The sequence below is a fragment of the Cuculus canorus genome, chromosome Z (genome assembly GCF_017976375.1).
Source record: "Cuculus canorus isolate bCucCan1 chromosome Z, bCucCan1.pri, whole genome shotgun sequence".
Lineage (NCBI taxonomy): Eukaryota > Metazoa > Chordata > Aves > Cuculiformes > Cuculidae > Cuculus > Cuculus canorus.
In genome coordinates, this window is record NC_071441.1 from 58,641,689 (window position 1) to 58,659,016 (window position 17,328).

Here is a 17,328-nt window from a genome sequence, read left to right on the forward strand (position 1 = left end):
ACCGAACGGCACCGCGGCGGTGGGTGATTAAGAAAACGCGGGCGGCGAAAAGAAGATCCTAGGATGGCTTTGGGGGATCCGTCCGCCTCGGAGGTTGTCTGTCCCCCCAGAGGACGCCCGTCTGTCTGTCTATCCGTCCGACCGGCTCAAGGCGGTTGCGGGGCGGGGGCAGAGGCAGGGCTTTCGCATGCGCGTTAGGGCTTGTTTGTCACCGGGCTTATAAGGGCGTGGAGCGCCGGCACTGGTAGCGCCTTTGTGGGGTGAGCGCAGCGCCGGTACTGGCACCGGTACCGGTGTCCCCCCCTCCGGGGCTGGGGCTCCACCGACCCCATGAGCCCGCTTTGCCTTCGCCCATCAGCCGTCCCCTTCGCCTCCGTGGCTTAGGGTTGCGTGGTTTTGTTCCCCCCTCCCCAGTTTATTTTACTTTTTACAGTCTATTTTTGTACACTTTCCTATCGAACCATGGTGCTGGGGAAGGTGAAGAGTTTGACGATAAGCTTCGACTGTCTGAATGACAGCAATGTCCCCGTCTACTCCAGCGGGGACACAGTCTCAGGAAGGGTCAGTTTAGAAGTGACGGGGGAAATCCGAGTGAAATCGCTCAAAATCCACGCCCGGGGAAACGCCAAAGTGCGCTGGACCGAGTCAAGGAACGCAGGGTCCAACACTGCCTACACGCAGAACTACACGGAAGAAGTGGAGTATTTCAACCATAAGGACGTGCTGGTCGGGCAGGAGAGAGGTAAGGATCGCATCCTGCATCCCGCGGAGGATGCTCGACGGGTCCCCGGGTACCACGGGGAGAGCGGGGGGTTCCGCGGGGCTCGGGGCACCTGTATCTCCCCTTCTTCCTATAAAACCAGCAGGATTTGTTCCTCTGGGTTGGAGACATCCGTAAAAACCCCAGCTAGGCAATCGCGGGGGGGGGAAGACATCCATAAAAAACTGCACGTAGGCAATGAATGGCCGTAATTCCAGCCTACTCTAAAATCAGGTTAAAGCCGAAAAGCAAGACTTTTTGACACACCGGGGTCTGATAATGCCATGGTTTGTTCGGGACGGCTGTTTTTTTCCAGCTAGGAACCTCCGTGGGTTATTCTGACACACGTTCCCACGTGTAATCCTTCTTTATATCGCTTTAAACCCCTCAATATTTCCTTTTGCAAGGAAAGGGGGACAGTGCGAACATTCCCCGCAAAAATAAGGGGGTATGGGGGGAGAAGGGGTGTCCCCCCATTTCGATGTGATCCAGCTGTAATTCCATCCACGTGTAATCCTTTATTACATCCCTTTAACACTCCGCTATTCCCTTGATGGAGGGAGAGAGGGGGGCAAGGGGACCATCAGTGGATGCTTCCCCCCGGCTTATGGGGTGTCCCCCCCCATTTCGATGTGCCCCCTCATCCACGTGTAATCCCTTTTTATAATGCTTTAACCCTCGCAATGATGGGAGAGGGGGGCAAGGGAGCATCCCTCCCGAAAAGAAGGGGATACCTTCCCCCGACGAGGTATGGGGGTGCAGAAGGGAGGATGTCCCCCTTCTCTCAATGTGCCCAGCTGTTCATTCCGTAATTCCACCCCCCCTTCCCCTGGTGTGGGTCGTGTTTTCCCGAAGTTTGCAGCCTTTGTTCGAAGCGGTTCAATCCTGTTTGGGACCGGTCTTGGGGGGGGCGGGAGGGGGGGTTGGGGCTGCTTTGCTCAGATTGGCCGCACGCGTCAGGTGGTGGCGATGACTTAATTCCCCAGCAGGAGAAAATAAATGTTAAAAACCCAATTATGTAATTTCGGCGCTGCTTTGCCTTTTTTTTTCTTACATTTTTTTTTTTTTGCCAGGATGGGATATTTCCCGTTTTCTTGGCAACGAAAACTGCAATTTTTGAACGCTTTTGGCTGCAACATCACCCAGCTCATCACCGAGCGTTGCTTAAATTAACACTTGGGGCTCTAATTAATATCAGCGTGGCTCTGTCAACGTGGCTCCCCTTTCCAATTAGAAATTGCCCCCGTGCAACTTCATTCCCAGCCCCCCCGTTGGCTCATTTTCTCCCCTCTACGATCATGAGCTGCCCACGCTTTACCCAGCCCCGAGTGGGGATGCGCTAGGGTAACACTGATAAGGGGACGCGGTGGACAAGGGGACACAAGGACCGGGACGTGAGTTTCAATGACTTGCCCCGAGCTCCCCCCACTCCCCCCACCCAGTGGCGCAGCCCGCGCCTCCCCATTGGCCAGCGCGCGGTTGCTCCCTTGTTGCTAAGGCGATGCCAGGCGGTGATTGGCTGGCGGTCGGCCGGCGAGCAGGTTCCCCTTGTTGGGGGGGGTGGGGGTGGGGGGAAGCCCCTATTTTCGGTGCGGGCGGGCGCGCACGTCCCCCGTCCTCCCACCCCCCATTTTGTGGGCGCCGCCTCCGTCGTGGCGCGGCTCTGCCGAGCGGGGCGCGCGTGTGTGTGTGTGCGTGCGCGCGCATAACGTATAAGCGCATGTATATGAGGCAGGGGACGGCCGGTTTAGGCCGGTCGGTGCCTGCTCCAGCCGGGCGCCCGTGATTGACAGCTCGGCGCTTGTTTACCACGGCCAGACGGGACTTTTGCTGAGCTGGCACAGACGGGGGGGGGGGGGGGGGGGAGGCGGGAGGCGGGGGCTGCTCCCCCCCCCGCAGCCCCAACCCTCCTGCACCAAAATCTAGTCCAAAAGCACCCAAACCCTCGCCCCCGTGGGCTTTGTCTCGCCCTTTCTGCTTGTTTTTCTTAGTTTATTTCGTCGATCTGCCTACTAAAGGCAGGTTTTTCTCCGTGGCACGCTTGTTTTCACCGTGTTTTCATATTAATTTACTGGTTTTAATGTATTTTCAGTCTTTAAGGCGTTTTTGTAGGACAAAGGGAACTTAAAATTTCCCCCCGTGCCTCGATTAAGACTTCAGACCATTAAATATCTGACCATTACGTTATTTATATATAATTATGTGAATCAAAAGTTCCTGTAAAGTGTATATATAAAAAATATTTATAATGTAATATACATTACTTAATTCATCTAAATTTATAATTTCTAATTCGATGCTTCTATTAATGCTTCAGACCCCTAAATAATGACCATTATCTGAAATAATGTAGATATGTAATGGTCATTAACTTAAACAGATGAAACAATTAAATAGGTAACGTATATAAAATTATAGAATATTTTGAGTTGGAAGACACCTTAAAAATCGTCTAGTTCCAACCTCTCATAGTTATACATAACTTCAATATACCTAAGGTATTTAAATATATATGACCGTTCTGTGTAATGTTCATTATAAGCTTATTATCACCGTTCTATAGATATGTTGAATATCTTTGATGGTATATACATCGTTACATAAGCATATATTACTTATATAATCAAGCTTCAAGATCCCCCCTCCTGTGCTTCCAGTAGTGTTTCAGACCATTGAATATATGACCCTTATATCTACTATATAAATATATATTATTTATATAATACCGCAGAGTTTACAAGTCCCCCCACGCTTCCATTAACACTTCAGGCCATTATGTATGTATTATATAAATACATACTGTTTTTCTAATAATATAAATTTAAAATCCTCCTGTACTTCCATTAACACTTCAGACTATTAAATATATGATACTTATATATAACAGATATATATGGATTACAAATGTGTATAACTTTTGCATTGTCTTGATGCATCGCCCTGTAGTATTCCTGAGGTTTTTTTGCTCAGTCATTTTTCTCACACAACTTTACAATTTTTGACAGAGTCAGCATTTTTTTTATTGTTTCTCTGGCACTTAGGGGACAATAAACTGCAAATTAGTTGCACGTAAACAGAGGTCAGCACACCGGGGGTCGGTTCGTTTTGCTGTATTTTGCCTTAGTTTTCATGTTTTTAATGTATTTTGAGCCTTTACAGCATTTCTGTGAGACAACAGGAACTTAAACACACACACATCACACCACCCTGTACCTCTATTCATGCTTCAGACCATTAAATATAATCATTTGCCTTTTGCTTTGTCTTGCCACATGGCTTTTTATTATTCTCAAGCCCTTTTTTGTGCTCAGTCATTTTTCTCTCACAACTTTTGTGTTTTTGGCCGAGTTAGCTTTTTTTTTTTGTTTTTTTTTTTGTTTGTTTTATGGCAGTTATGCCAGAATAAACCGCAAATTTGTTGCAGCCTAAGAAATCATGACCGTAAACAGAGGTCAGCTTTCCTGGTGGAACCAGCAAATACCTGGGTCTTGCTGTCCAAGCGAAATTGAGTTACCATCAAGAAATAAAGTTTTAATTCTTCATGTGCCGCTTGCTGTTTTCTGTGTCCCTGAATTTGTGAAGTACTTCCCAGGTGGTGTTTGTACACATTTTTTTCTTCACCTTCTTTTTCTTAGTGATAATTTCTGGACATTTTTGCTAGGCAGGGGATAAAAGGAAGCTGAATTACTAGATCTAATCTTCGCACAGCAGACTTTGCGCAGATGTCTGGTTGCTCTTAAAGAGCTGTTCCTATTTCATTTTAACTAGGAGTTGCATTGAAAAGCATGATTTCCATTATGGATCCTGCAGGCAGGTCTTGAAATGGCAGCAGTTGCAGCTGTGTCAGTGTTTGGAGGCGGGACTGTAAATTAAAGCAAATTAACCTTTGCTGCTGTGAAAGGTGAATCACAGAATAGTAGAATAGTTAGGGTTGGAAGGGAACTTAAAGATCATGTAGTTCCAACTCCCCTGCGCCATGGGCAGGGGCACCTCCCACTAGATCAAGCTGTCCAAAGCCCATCCTGGCCTTGAACCCTTCCAGGGATGGGGCAGCCACAACTACCCTGGCAAACCTGTTCCAGTGCCTCATTGCTATCACGGTGAAGAAATTCTTCATGTCCACTCTAAATGTGCCCCTCTACAGTTTACAGCCTGTAGTTCTATCACTGCAAGCCTTTGTAAATAAGTCCCTCTCCAGCTTGCTTGTATGCTTGTAGCCCCTTCAAGTACTGGAAGGTCACTATAAGGTCTCCGCAGAGCCCTCTCTTCTGCAGGCTGAACAAGACCAACTCTCTCAGCCTGTCTTTATATGGGAGGTGCTCCAGCCCTCTGATCATCTTCGTACCCTTCCTCTGGACCCATCCCAACAGTTCCATATCCTTCTTAAGTTGAGGATTCCAGAACTGGGCACAATACTCAAGATGAGGTCTCACAAGAGAGGAATAGTGGGGCAGAGTCACCTCCCTCAACGTGCTGTCCACACTTCTTTTGCTGCAGCTGAGGATATGGTTGGCCTTCTGGGCTGTGAGCGCACGTTGCCGGCTCATGTCAAGCTTCTCATCGACCGGCACCCCCAAGTCCTTCTCTGCAGGGCTGCTCTTGATCATATTGTTCCCCATCCTGTACTGAAATTGGGGATTGCCCTGACCCAGGTGTAGGACCTTGCACTTGACCTTGTTGAACCTCATGAAGTTCTCACAGGCCCACTTCTCCAGTGTGTCCAGGTACCTCTGGATGACATCCCATCCTTCCAGTGTGGCAACTACACCACTCAGCTTGATGTCATGTGCAAACTTGCTGAAGGTGCACTCAATCTCAATGTCAGTAACATTGATAAAGATACTAAACAGCGCCAGTCGCAGTACAGACCCCTGAGGGACATGACTTGTCACAGGTCTCCATCTGGTCTTCAAGCCATTGACTACTACTTCCTGAATACAACCATCCAACTAGTTTCTTACCCGCCTAACCGTCCACCCATCAAAACTATACCTTTCCATATCCTGTGATCTTGCCTAGGCAAGGTTTGGCCCTGCATCTAGAAGTTAACACAAACAGACCAGAGAGCGTTGTTGCTGAGTTTTTAAGTGCTGTAATGAGCACGTAAATCCCTCGTATTCCAGAAAATCCCATATAATGTATGAAATGTCTGCAGATGGAATAGCATGCTGTTTTTTCTTCCCTTCATAGATGATGATAATTCAGAAGAAGGCCTCCACACCATCCACTCGGGGAGGCACGAATATGCATTCAGCTTCGAGCTTCCACAGACGTAAGTGCCTGCATGCAATCCTCGGGCACTGCTGCCCGCCTGCCTGAGCAAAACTCCTGCTGTGGGTGGAGGGGAAACCTTTTCAATGGTAGCAGGAATTGTGCTCTGACATGCAGCTGAGGACATAATCTCATTAAACTGAAGAGGTTGCTTTTAAGCTGGTAATGCACTTCCTTTTTTATTTGATTATTTCCACAGAACGGGAGCTTTTGCTGCCCAGTTTCTCACTTTCTTTTGATAGAGTCCTACTGACTCATTAGGTCTTCTGCTATTTTAGCCCTTCCCAGGAGGAGGGGAGAAGAATTTGGAGTCCTATAGAGTGGCTAAGATACCTTCTAACCCAGTTTACTGGAGCCGTGCAGACCAGCAGAACTAGAGATAAGATCGCAGCTGAACTGTTGGGGCTGGATCTGGAACAGATATGGCAGTTTTAACTATGTTTAAACAAAAAGAGGAGGGTGTTCCAGTTTAAGGAGGATGTTCGTACCGGGGCTGGCCTTTATATGGAAAGCCTGGTTAGAAATAAGCACAAAGATGGGTGGATAAAGCAAGAAACATTCCAGTACCTAATGTCACTTGTGTCAGAATGCAAAGGTGAAGCAAGAGTGAGAACAGAAGTGGCAGGGTTGTTCCTTACCCCCCAACATTGAAGTGTGTGATATTGGCATTGTGAATGGGGCATTTATACATAGAGGAGTTTCCAATATAGAAATAGGCTGAAAATGAAAGCTGAAATAAAATAAAATGCATAGGAATGGAGAGAGCCTCAAACTGGATGGAAAAAGGAGCCTTTTGCTACAAAAGGCAAGCGATGAAGTCACTAAGATTATAAAAATCTGACGGCGTGTGATGTGAAATAGTTCAGTACCTAATACTGAAGCTAATAAAGCATCTGTTTATTGAAGATGCTGGTTTTAGCAGAACTTGCAGATGATAAACACTTTCACAGGTCAGTTACAAAGCAAACAACAGTACTTTACAGTAAATCTTCCTGGAATAGTGGGGAAGACCTGTGTATAGGGAAGCAATTTATTCTGTGTTCAGATCTGAACTACAGAAAAAGTGCTGATCTTCCCTTGCGTCGGAAGAGGCATTTAAATATGGAAAAAGATTCCAAAATATTACACGTGAGCGTAAAATGCTTAACTTGAAGTGAAGCAGCTAGCCAGCAAAATATTACAAGCATTGTTCAGAAACAGGTTCTTTAAGTGACCTGAAGGAGGAATAATCCTTAAACCAGCTGTGGATAATGCTGAAGTAACAAAGGCAGGTATTAAAAGCCTGAAGTTTGATGCTGCTTTACCTATTTGTTGCTTTGTGTCCCTAGAATGCTCCAAAATTTACTTCAGCTATGTTGCGGCAGTGTGAGAAAAGTGGCCTTAGAGATTCTTCTGTCCTGAAGAATATGAGGCAGCATGAAACATTGGAGATGCATTAGAAAATGCTTGCGTTGCTATCAGTTAGGAAAAAACAGTAAGCACTTCGGATGTGCAAATGGGGAAGTCAGACTTGTAACTGAAAGAGTCTTAATTCTAGACAGGTAGTGGCATGGCTGGTATTCTTCCTTATAGAAGATCCGGACAATTCAAAAGTTGCTTAAATGTTTAATTTATTTATTACAGTGCATTCAGATCATAGTACCATGGAAAAAAAATAGTTATGTAAAAATAAGGAGAAAATAAGTTCTGGAAAAATGCTGTTAATTGGAAATAACTGGACTATGAAGATCTTTTTATGTCTTTCATTTTATGATGTTACAGGAAAGAAAGGTGGTGCTGAAAGGTTTGGAGATCCTTTCTACATCGTTTTTCCTCCAGCTTCCAAAAAGGACTTTCATCTGTTAAATTTATGACCAGAATAGGCTCGATGATTTTATGTATATATATGCTTATATATGTACATCTGTATACAGTGCAAATGGTTTAAGCTGGTCTTGTCAGGGCAGAGGAGAATTAGAAGGTATTCAGAATAGTTTCTCTTCAGAACTCCAAACTGAGATATTTATTCCACTTCAGGTGAAACAAACTACAAGAGTGCTGAGTTACAGCTAAATTAAAATGGGTGCTCATACCAGCCAGGTAAACAACAGTCAGTGATTTCCAAAATACAGTATCAAAACCAATAATTGGTTGATACTCATGCTAATTTTTACCTGATACTTTAATTTGGCCTGAAAAGGGTATGCTTTACTGTAGATATGAAAGTGGCCTCTTGAGTTTAAAGGAAATGTGTACTCTCCTGGCATTTTCTAGTACAATTCTTTAATTGATTCTTAAAATCTATGCAAAAATACAGTAGGATTAATTGGAGATGATTTTTTCTCCCGTCTTAAGTTCTAAGTTTTTCTGAGATATGGAAACTTTGCAAAATAAGTACTTTGCAAAATAAGTTACGCTGCATTAGATACTACAGTGCATTTAAAAAAAATGCAATTCTACGTACTAATCCCTGATCTGATCAATTGTATCATTATTAGACAGAAGGGCTTGACTCAATTTTGACCTTTGTGTCCTGCACAGACCACTTGCTACCTCATTCGAAGGCAGACATGGCAGTGTGCGCTATTGGGTGAAGGCCGAGTTGCATAGGCCTTGGTTTCTACCAGTAAAATTAAAGAAGGAATTTACAGTCTTTGAACATATAGATATCAACACTCCTTCATTACTGGTAAGAATTGACAGAGTTACTCATTCTTTATTTCTGGCATAAAAATAATAAAGTATAAGTGAAACAATATCCACATCTAATTTTATTCTAATATTTACTGGCTAGTTTAATTACAGCTGATGTTCTCAGTATTGCTATATCGCTTCAGCAACTCTTCAGCTACTGTTACTTCCAAAGCTAAGTTTTCCTGTACTTGGAGTTGCTTTACATTTAAGATACATAAAATGGCTTTGCCAGTTTAAATCAATAATGACAAATTTTAAAATGTCACTTAAGAAGGAAAATTTTGTGAACTGTTCCTTTTATATTTTTTTGAATAAAGAATAATCTGTGGAAGGAACAGTGAAACTTAGTGTTATAGTGAGTGACTGCTAACTTAAAAATGCAAAGTAAAAAATGTGCTGGCATCTGTAATTGATAATTTCCATATGGATGGTTTTTCTACCAGTGGGGAGAAATTATCGCAATTCTGTATGATCATTTTCTGAAATGTCATTTCTTCAGAACAATTTCGGTATTACAGCTGCTTACCATGAGAATTTGATTTCAATCTGACCTAAAATTCCTTTACCTTCTGTTTTTTCCTCCTCCTCCTAAAATTCTCATCCATGGAGGGCAGGGGAAGAAAGTCAAAGTCCATTGAAATAGGTTTCTTGTGTGTATGGGTGAAAAATCAGACTTGCAAAGGGGTGGTGGCCTTGCCTAAATTCCAGGAAAATCAAAGGACTCCCATTTGATTTTAATGGGCTTTGGATCAAGTCCTGAATCTTGATACCCTGTAAAATAACAGTCTGTTTGATACAGATGAAACAGGATCGTTCTGGAGCAGAGGAAATAGAAATAGCAGGAGTCAAGGTTACAGTATTTTAGCTTAGTTACTGTTTCAGAAATACAGTGTACTGGAATGTTACAGTTCCCTGATAAATGTAAAGCTCTGCTAACAGTCTGTTGGGATATGTTGGCTATAAAGCCTTTTTGTAAGCTATACAGTATTAAGGTACAAAAACTGTTTTTAAGTGTGACTGTTGTTCAAACTGTAGCAGAAGAAGCAGTACTAATGAGTAAAGGAATTAGAATAAACCTTATATCTGCATAGTGCCTTTTAATTTGCTTGAATTGTTTCCTCTAAATAAAACCGGCTATGTAAAAATAAGTATGTTATGACAGTCATTTTGGTGTTGATTAAGATAGATTAAAGTATTTGTGAAGCTCTTAATTAAATGGCAATATTGTTGTTTTCTTGCAGTCACCCCAAGCAGGCACAAAAGAAAAGACTCTCTGTTGTTGGTTTTGTACCTCAGGCCCAATATCCTTAAGTGCCAAAATTGAAAGGAAGGGCTACACCCCAGGTACGTAACAGGAGTAATTATAGGAAATATGTTTTTTCCTTCCCTTTTCAAATGACAGTTTGTACTTGCTGCTTTTATATCAACAAAACATTTACACTGCTTTTACCACCTCAGTCTGCATTCAGCAGTCTTGCAGATATTTTGTAACTATGACTAGTTCTGTTCTCTAATGCTAGCTGCGTCTCCACGTTGTCAAAGAACATCAGCTTCTTCTAACTGTGCATTTTTCTTCTAGATTAGCTCGTGGTGATCCTACTTCTTATAGCATCAGTGCATGTTCTTCAAGTCAGAGCATTCTTATCAGTGCCCAGTGCTTTGTAAAGATAAAGAGAACGTGATTTGCTTAAGCTGCCTTGTAAATATAAAAAGAACATGAAATTCTGTTTTGTTTCAGGTGAATCAATTCAGATCTTTGCTGAGATTGAGAACTGCTCTTCCCGTGTGGTGGTGCCAAAGGCAGCCATTTACCAAACGCAGGCATTTTATGCCAAAGGGAAAATGAAGGAAGTCAAGCAGCTTGTTGCCAACCTGCGTGGGGATTCCTTGTCATCTGGCAAAACTGAAACCTGGAATGGCAAACAGCTGAAAATTCCACCTGTTTCCCCTTCAATCCTGGACTGTAGTATAATCCGTGTGGAGTACTCTCTGATGGTATGTTGCATGGCCTGTTTACTTGAGCTTGAGTAGCTTCCATCCTCCCTTGCAGACTGATGATAAAGCACTATGTGCTAGGTAGTTTTGCAGAATAAATACATATCCTAGTGTCATTGTCAGAACAGGAGCTCTGTAAATCGGTTAAAGCATGCAGGTTCTTAAGACTGTTTTGTGTGCCAGCTGAACAAGCTTGTGTGTAGACGCTACTTCCGTGTGAGGGCTCATTGTTACAAGAGTCCTGAGCTGCTGTTGACTTGGGAGTTTTTGTCTGCACAGGAGCACTGGCACTAAGACAGTAAGAAGCTACTTCCTCATGGAAAATTCCACACAGAGAACATAGTCTAGTGATTATGAAGTGCTCGTACAAACGTATATTTTAATCACACATCTCTTGTTGTTCTTCAGGTGTATGTCGATATTCCTGGCGCCATGGATTTATTCCTTAACCTACCGCTGGTCATTGGTACCATTCCTCTACACCCATTTGGTAGCAGAACATCGAGTGTGAGCAGTCAGTGTAGCATGAACATGAACTGGCTTGGGCTGACACTGCCTGAAAGACCCGAAGGTAACCTGGCAATACAAATTCCAAACAATTTGCTGGTCTGTGTCAAGTTTTGTCTTGCCTTGTTCATGGCCATTGTGTAAACAGACCCAAGTTGCGTCCTTTGTAATGAAGCCCACAGGAAATTGATGTTGAAGTTTCCTTGTCACCTTCTTGCTCTCTGTGTAAGAACAGAGTTCCCTCCCAGCCTTCTGCTCTCAAGGCCAAACAGTGAATTCCAGTTGCTTGAGAGCTGGCGTAAATGGAAATGCAGGATACTGCTGTACCTGTGCAGCAGGAACTCCACTATTGCAGTTCTATTCTTGGTTATAAGGCACTGTAACGTCTCACAAAAGCAGTTTATGGTCCTTCACCAGGCTTTGTGAGGAGCGAATGTAATTCATTTAAATGGGAAATGCCTATTATAGAAGGAGAAATCCTGTACCTTCTCCTTTCTATTTCAAATACCTAATAAACACCATTGTGTTTATGTATAAATCTCAGACTTGGATTTCTGGAGGCATGCGATGTCCTGCCTGTACAGAAATTCCATATTCTCAGTATCCTTTAGGGGGATAATTAGGCCACAATAAGCAGTGTTCAGCCTGCTCTTGGATTTGAGCATAATCTTAAAACATATTCTGTCTTTCATGTTCAACAGCTTTTAAAAGCCACTTGAAGTAGCTTACCTGCTGGTGCATTTTACAATGACAAAAGTTTAATACTTACCATGTTATATGTTTTGACATGCATAAGAACTTGTTGTTCGAACTGCGTGTGCCTTTTCCCTGCAGCACCTCCCAGCTATGCAGAAGTGGTCACGGAGGAACAGAGACAGTCCAGCCTTGCACCCATAGGTGCTTGTGATGACTTCGAGAGAGCGCTTCCAGGACCATTGTTTGCCTACATCCAGGAGTTCCGTTTCCTGCCTCCACCCCTCTATTCAGAAGTAAGTACCTCAGACAGAATATGATGATTAATTCGCTGTTCTTCTGAATTCTTTTGGGCCCCTCATTACAAGAAGGGCAGTGAGGGTCTGGAGCACATCCAGAGAAGGGGAACAGAGCTGGTAAAGGGGCTGGAGAACAAGGCTTACAGGAGGCAGCTGAGGGAACAGGGTTTGTTCAGCCTGGGCAAAAGGAGGCTGAGGAGAGACCTCATCACTGTACAACTATCTGAAGGGAAGTTGTAGCGAGGTGGGTGTTAGTGTCTTCTCCCAAGTATCTAGCAGTAGGATGAGAGGATATGGCCTTAAATTGTGCCAGAGGAGAATCAGACTAGAACTTAGGAAAAATTTCTTCACTGAAGGGGCTTTCAGGCACTCGCAGAGGCTGACCAGGAAGGTGGTGGAGTTCCTGATACTGGAGTTGTTAAAAAGACAGATAGATGAAGTGCCTAGAGGTATGGTTTAGTAGCAGACAGGTATGGTTGGATTTGATTATCTCAAAGGTCTTCTCCAACCAAGGGATTCTATGATTCTAAATGTAGGAGGTGGTTTCTCCTTCCTGAACTCAGGAGAAATCATTAAAATGATGAGCAGGGGAGGTAACTTTGTTCTAGTAAGGTGCAGGTGAGTTGCATCAAGAAATTTTGGGATTCTTAGCAATCTGTTGCTTTGTAGAAATTATGAAATGCTGTATGGCCTCTTAGTAGCTTCATTAAAACTTTGTGTTACACATGTGATACATTGTGCTGGTTAGCACTGGCATTTTGGGTCTGTGGGTGCACAAGGTGCTATTCAGCTCCACCTTCTAAAGCTTCTTTCCCTTTGTGTTTTCAATTCTCTGTGTGCACTGCTTTCAGAAGTTCTGTGCAGAGAAGTTGCAAAGATTTTCTTTCTGATTTAGGTTTCAGTCAATACACTGTACTCTAACATTTCTGGCTACAGATTTAGTTCTGTGGAAGCCACTCAGTTATTTGACGTAACTTGAAAAGCTTTCCATGTTCATGCTTCTCAGGAAAAAGCAGTCATACAGGACAAAAGTGAAATAGTGTCCTTTTGCTAAATCCCTGAATTCACCCACTTGGTTCTTTTCTTCTCTTGAAATACTGATGTGCTATTGAGTGGGCAGAGAGGGGCCTGTTTTTTTTGTGTGCTGAAGGCTTCTGTAAGGACTCCTCTGTAGCTTAACCCTAGAATACAACCAGAGTCTTTGTCATTTCAGGTGCTTAAAAGATTTAAAGAAGCCTTTTTGGCATGAAAAAAATGATTGTATAAAATTAACTTACAATGTTGACAAAACTATATACTGTATGTTTGAACTATCATTACTGTCCAGTTTTGGTGATTTAGGAAGTTGTTCCCATTTATTTTGTAGAAAGGAAGAGAAGACAAGGTGTGAAAGCCATGAACTTTAAAACATTTTATGTGGGGTGTTTGCGGATTATAATAGTCATAGAATGGTTTGAATTGGAAAGGATCTAGAGCCCTTCCTGCTCCGACTGCCTTGCCATGGGCAGGGACACCTCCCACTGGATCAGGTTGCGCAAAGGCCCATCCAGCCTGGCCTTGAACACCTCCAGAGATGGGGCAGCCGTGACTTCTCTGGATTAATGATTTGTAAATTAAAAATACAGTGACATTTCTGTTATAACTGTCTCCTGAAGAAAGTGTCTTATCAAAGAAATTATGTGTATTTTTAATGAGTCAAGTTTTCTAGTGAGCAGTAAATAATTCAAAATATTTCAGTGCTACTAAAGCAGATTTTAAAGTTCTTTCGTAGTTTTTTGTACTTAACCTTAGATTTCCATTGATCTGTACTAGAAAATTTTCCACTGTTCTTAGTAACTAACTTCTCATCCCAAGCTTTGTCTAATTTAGTAAAAGTGTTTTCATTCAATTGAATAACTGATGGATTTGGAGTGCTGTTTATCACTGGGAATGTCTTAAATGTCTCAGTTTTGATGGGGCTTTCTTTGGATTGGTTTATTACTAGCAGCTGACTCAAATGTCTTGGGTTGTTTCTTTCTTTCTTCTTGGTTAGATCGATCCAAACCCCGATCAGCCTACAGATGACAGACCATCTTGTCCCTCCCGTTGAAGGAATGTGTGAAAAGCTGACTCGACTTGGGTTTTGAATCGTACCTGGCGTGTTGAAGGTCAAGGCGTCATCGTGGAGACAATTTCAAAGGGAGCCATTTTGCTCTTGCCTTTATGGTGAATAAATGAAAGCAACCTGTGATCATGCTTTTGAAGCCTACAGTAACGTTGTAGGACTGCTCCACATGCTTGAAGATCTGAGCTTTCCTCCCCTTCCCCCTTCCTTAAATACTGGCACATACTAGGAGCAGCCTTACTAACCTACAGTCATGTGTGTCAAAACACTCAAACCACATTGTGAGAGAGGGGATAGCTTCCTCCTATGATTTGGAAATTTGCACATGCTCATTGCTTATGTTGTGCGGTTCGGTGTCACTACAGCTTTTTCTCATCTATGCCGGACTGTTATTATCCTCCCCCCTTCTTTGTTTGTGGTCCGCACAATAAGGAGCAAAAGAAAGCTTTGGGAAAAAAAAAAAAAAAAGGAAAAAAAAAAAAACCAAAAAAACCCAACAACAGCAGCAGCAACAGACTTTGACAAATGCACTGACTTTTCTTTTTTTTTTTTTTTTTAATTTAATGTAGCCTGGACTTTACCTGCATATGCACATGCTCAGAATTGTTATGGTAGGCTGATCATGTATCACCTCTTCAGCTTGGATCCTGTTGTGGATTTATTTACGAACATCAAATGCCTTCAAGCCAATCCTTCTTGCTGTATGTTTTGCAGCCTACTGTAGTAGATAAGCAACAGATGTGGGGATGAACACCCTGGCGGTGTTCCAAGGCCAAGTTGGGTGGGGCCTTGGGCAGCCTGATCTAGTGGGGCATGTCCCTGCCCATGGCAGGGGGGTTGGAACTGGATGATCTTTAAGGTCCCTTCCAACTCAAACTATTCTATGATTCTAAGATGGGTTTTGAGGGGGGAGAGTTTGTAGAAAGAAACTTAATAGACTTCATCACGATTGTATACCTTCTTGATTTCTTTTAAGAATTTGTTGCCTTTCTACTATTATCGCAAAGCAGCATTTTGTTACAGACTGCCTAAAAATCACTTAATCTCAGGTGAACTCATCACTTGCCAAACTGTTGGAATGCTATTTGTTTTGTTACGTTGCACTGTTGAGTTACTTTTCTTCTTTGTTTCGTGTTTGTGTTTTGTTTTTTGTTCTTTATTAAAGAGGGGGATCTGGATTAGGGACATACACAAAAGTTACAAAACCCACCCTCATTCCTATTTCTTTTTACATATATATAAAAAAAGATCTTCACATGAAGCTTTAAAAAAGAATAAAAAAGGCACAACTGAAAGCAGCACCAGCAGACACCAGCTCAGCCTCGAAAGAATTTTAAAAGGAAATAGTCATACGCTGTCTAGGACTCATAGACAGAGTGGTATCTCAAGTAGTAGGGATGGGAAGGGAAATTAAATTTATTTTTATATATATAGTTACCTAATCACCAAAAATTCTCTATGTAATGAGTCTCTAGTAGAAAGTATATTTCAAACTGCAGGAAAAGCTTGGACTATGCCAAGAGCTCAGTTTGTGCACTTTGTATTCTCTTCAGGGCTTATGATACTGTAAAAAGAGTTAAGACTTCAACTGGGCAAGATCAGTGTTACCAGCCATATTTGTTAGCTTTGATGATTACATCTTCTGTAGTACTCCTAGGAGCTTTAAAACAAAACAAGACAGCAACTTTCAACCTGTATTCATTTTATGGAAAAAGCACTCGCCTCCTTTGGTGTGCCAAGGAGGAAGAGAGTGCAGTGGGGATATGAAATGTGCTAAGAACCAATGCCAGCACTTAAACACGCTAGAGATTTCACACCAGAAGTGAGCTTTCCTTTGCAGAAATTGCATAATGCACATCAGTAACAAAGGGATGTGCTTCTGGTGTTGACTACGTAAATCGAGATGTAATCCATCAAGCGTCTTGTCTCCTTGTGCAATAAAACAGCTTGGAAGGGAGCGGGAGAGGGTGGCTGGTGCTTTTGTGTGGTGCTTGTTCTTAAAATCGCCTCTGCCTTGTTTTTAAGGCTTCATAAATGCGACAAAACAATAGGCTTTTCCATAAGTGGCCTTCATGAGAACATGAACAATAGTTCATGTTTCAAAAATGACAACAGGGTGATAAAATATAAGTGAGTCGCGTTTTAAGTGATTCAGTTAAAAAGCTTGGGCTTTGAGCAAAAATATTGGATGAGAAGGAAACTGGGTGATGTCTGAGGTTACCAGGCCAATTTTGTGAATGTCCCTTCCTTTTACCCTCTCCAAACAGACAATTTTAAACGCTGATGGGATCGTTGGCATAAAAGGGCATTTGGTGGTTTTACTTTCTTTTCCTTTTTTTGTTACTTTGACAGACTAGGGAACAATTGCCGATACACATAGCATTAAGTACTTAACACAGTATAAATGAAAATCACATACAAAGCAGGATTGACCAAATTCTTAGTGATTGGCATGGTGTCATCACAGCCTTTTTGATCAGTGGGTAAACTCTATGAATTTATCAAATAAAGATTTCCAGTTTGAATTAACATTAGTTGTTAAGAGGCATTACTCTTCCGCAAATATCGATCAATTCGTGTTACAAAACATGAGGTTCACAGCTGTAGCCCGGTGTTTGATAGAATTCTGATCTGGATTAGGAAAAAGTGAGTAAAATCCAAACATTAGAGAAACAAAGTGCAATATTAAATGTTTGCTTTATAGATTATATTCTATGGCTGTTTGTACTTTTCTTTTTTTTTTTGTTTTCAGTTTTGGTGCTGAATATGTCCTTGTAGACTCTGTTTCAAGAAAACAATATGTGGAAAACAGTTTAATTTTTCCTATTGCTCTTCCTTGTGAAAAATAAACTTTTGTAAAAAAAAAAAAAAGTCTTTTAAATGTTTTCAGTGCAAGTCATAGCTTTTTCTACACAGCCTGTATTCAAAGAATATCTGTGCATAAAATAACCACAGGGACATCATACAGGAAGTTGGTATAGGAAGGAATACGTAAACTGGATAGGGAAAAGGATTTCCAGAGCTGT

At 42.4% G+C, this 17,328-nt stretch overlaps 1 protein-coding gene across 1 annotated transcript; it reads left to right on the forward strand.

The window, feature by feature from the left end:
- Nucleotides 1-254: 254 nt before the first annotated feature.
- On the forward strand, nt 255-17,036 carry ARRDC3 (arrestin domain containing 3). Its single transcript, XM_009562940.2, has 8 exons — nt 255-742; nt 5,951-6,032; nt 8,552-8,699; nt 9,946-10,048; nt 10,443-10,699; nt 11,108-11,270; nt 12,041-12,195; nt 14,231-17,036. Exons 1-8 carry the CDS (start codon nt 463-465, stop codon nt 14,285-14,287), a joined length of 1,245 nt encoding a protein of 414 aa, XP_009561235.1. The 5' UTR covers nt 255-462; the 3' UTR covers nt 14,288-17,036.
- Nucleotides 17,037-17,328: the final 292 nt, after the last annotated feature.

What these genes read in the sequence shown, in the direction of transcription:
- ARRDC3 (XM_009562940.2), top strand. Translation starts at nt 463, where the DNA reads ATGGTGCTGGGGAAGGTGAAGAGTTTGACGATAAGCTTCGACTGTCTG. An exon ending in GCTGGTCGGGCAGGAGAGAG is followed by an intron (nt 743 to 5,950) that starts GTAAGGATCGCA and finishes TTCCCTTCATAG; the next exon opens with ATGATGATAATTCAGAAGAA. An exon ending in TCAACACTCCTTCATTACTG is followed by an intron (nt 8,700 to 9,945) that starts GTAAGAATTGAC and finishes GTTTTCTTGCAG; the next exon opens with TCACCCCAAGCAGGCACAAA.